The sequence below is a fragment of the Trypanosoma grayi genome (assembly GCF_000691245.1).
Source record: "Trypanosoma grayi strain ANR4 Tgr_2120_V1, whole genome shotgun sequence".
NCBI lineage: Eukaryota > Euglenozoa > Kinetoplastea > Trypanosomatida > Trypanosomatidae > Trypanosoma > Trypanosoma grayi.
The window spans coordinates 825-1,304 of record NW_008827738.1 but is presented as its reverse complement, the minus strand read 5'-3'; the positions used below and the strand labels follow the sequence as shown (position 1 = coordinate 1,304).

At 57.5% G+C, this 480-nt stretch overlaps 1 protein-coding gene across 1 annotated transcript in view; it reads left to right on the top strand.

Moving 5' to 3' along the window:
* Nucleotides 1–319: 319 nt before the first annotated feature.
* The window catches only part of DQ04_21201000 (hypothetical protein), a gene marked incomplete at both ends in the record, with an annotated part of 396 nt that continues 235 nt past the window's right edge, over nucleotides 320–480 (top strand). The window contains one exon of the mRNA XM_009317990.1: nucleotides 320–480. This exon is cut by the window's right edge and continues 235 nt beyond it. Coding sequence (XP_009316265.1) covers nucleotides 320–480 — 161 coding nt within the window.

Sequence of the window (480 nt, the reverse complement as noted above, 5' to 3'; positions counted from 1 at the left end):
TGCAACGGTATTGCCTCTGGAATCAGACGGGGCTTCGTGGTCTCATGCCAATGCGTGTGCATTGGCCTCTGCGCCTATGAGCTGTGGCCCGTCCGTGCTGTTGAGTCTATCGAGGTCCTCTGAAGGGATTTTGGTTGCAACAGGAAGAAAGGTATACTGATGAAATCGTCAGCTTCATACCTCCTAGAAGAATGGTTGCTTGTGCAAAGCCAATGCCTGCAACAAGCGCCGGTCCTGCCCCAACTGGCATCCCATCCCTGATGGGGACGGGCAGGCCCCCGCAACGACAGGCGCGAGCTATCCCATTGCGTTTGCACCCATGGGGTTCGAAACTGGTTGCTTCCAGAGGGGTGACATTTTCGCCCCACCCAGCAGGCCCAACGCAATTCTATCATCGCAAAGCCGTTTGCCCAAGGCTGGGCGTTTGGCTTCCGTTACCCCAGCGGCGTTCCATAGCACGCCCCTCAATGTAGGGCCGGC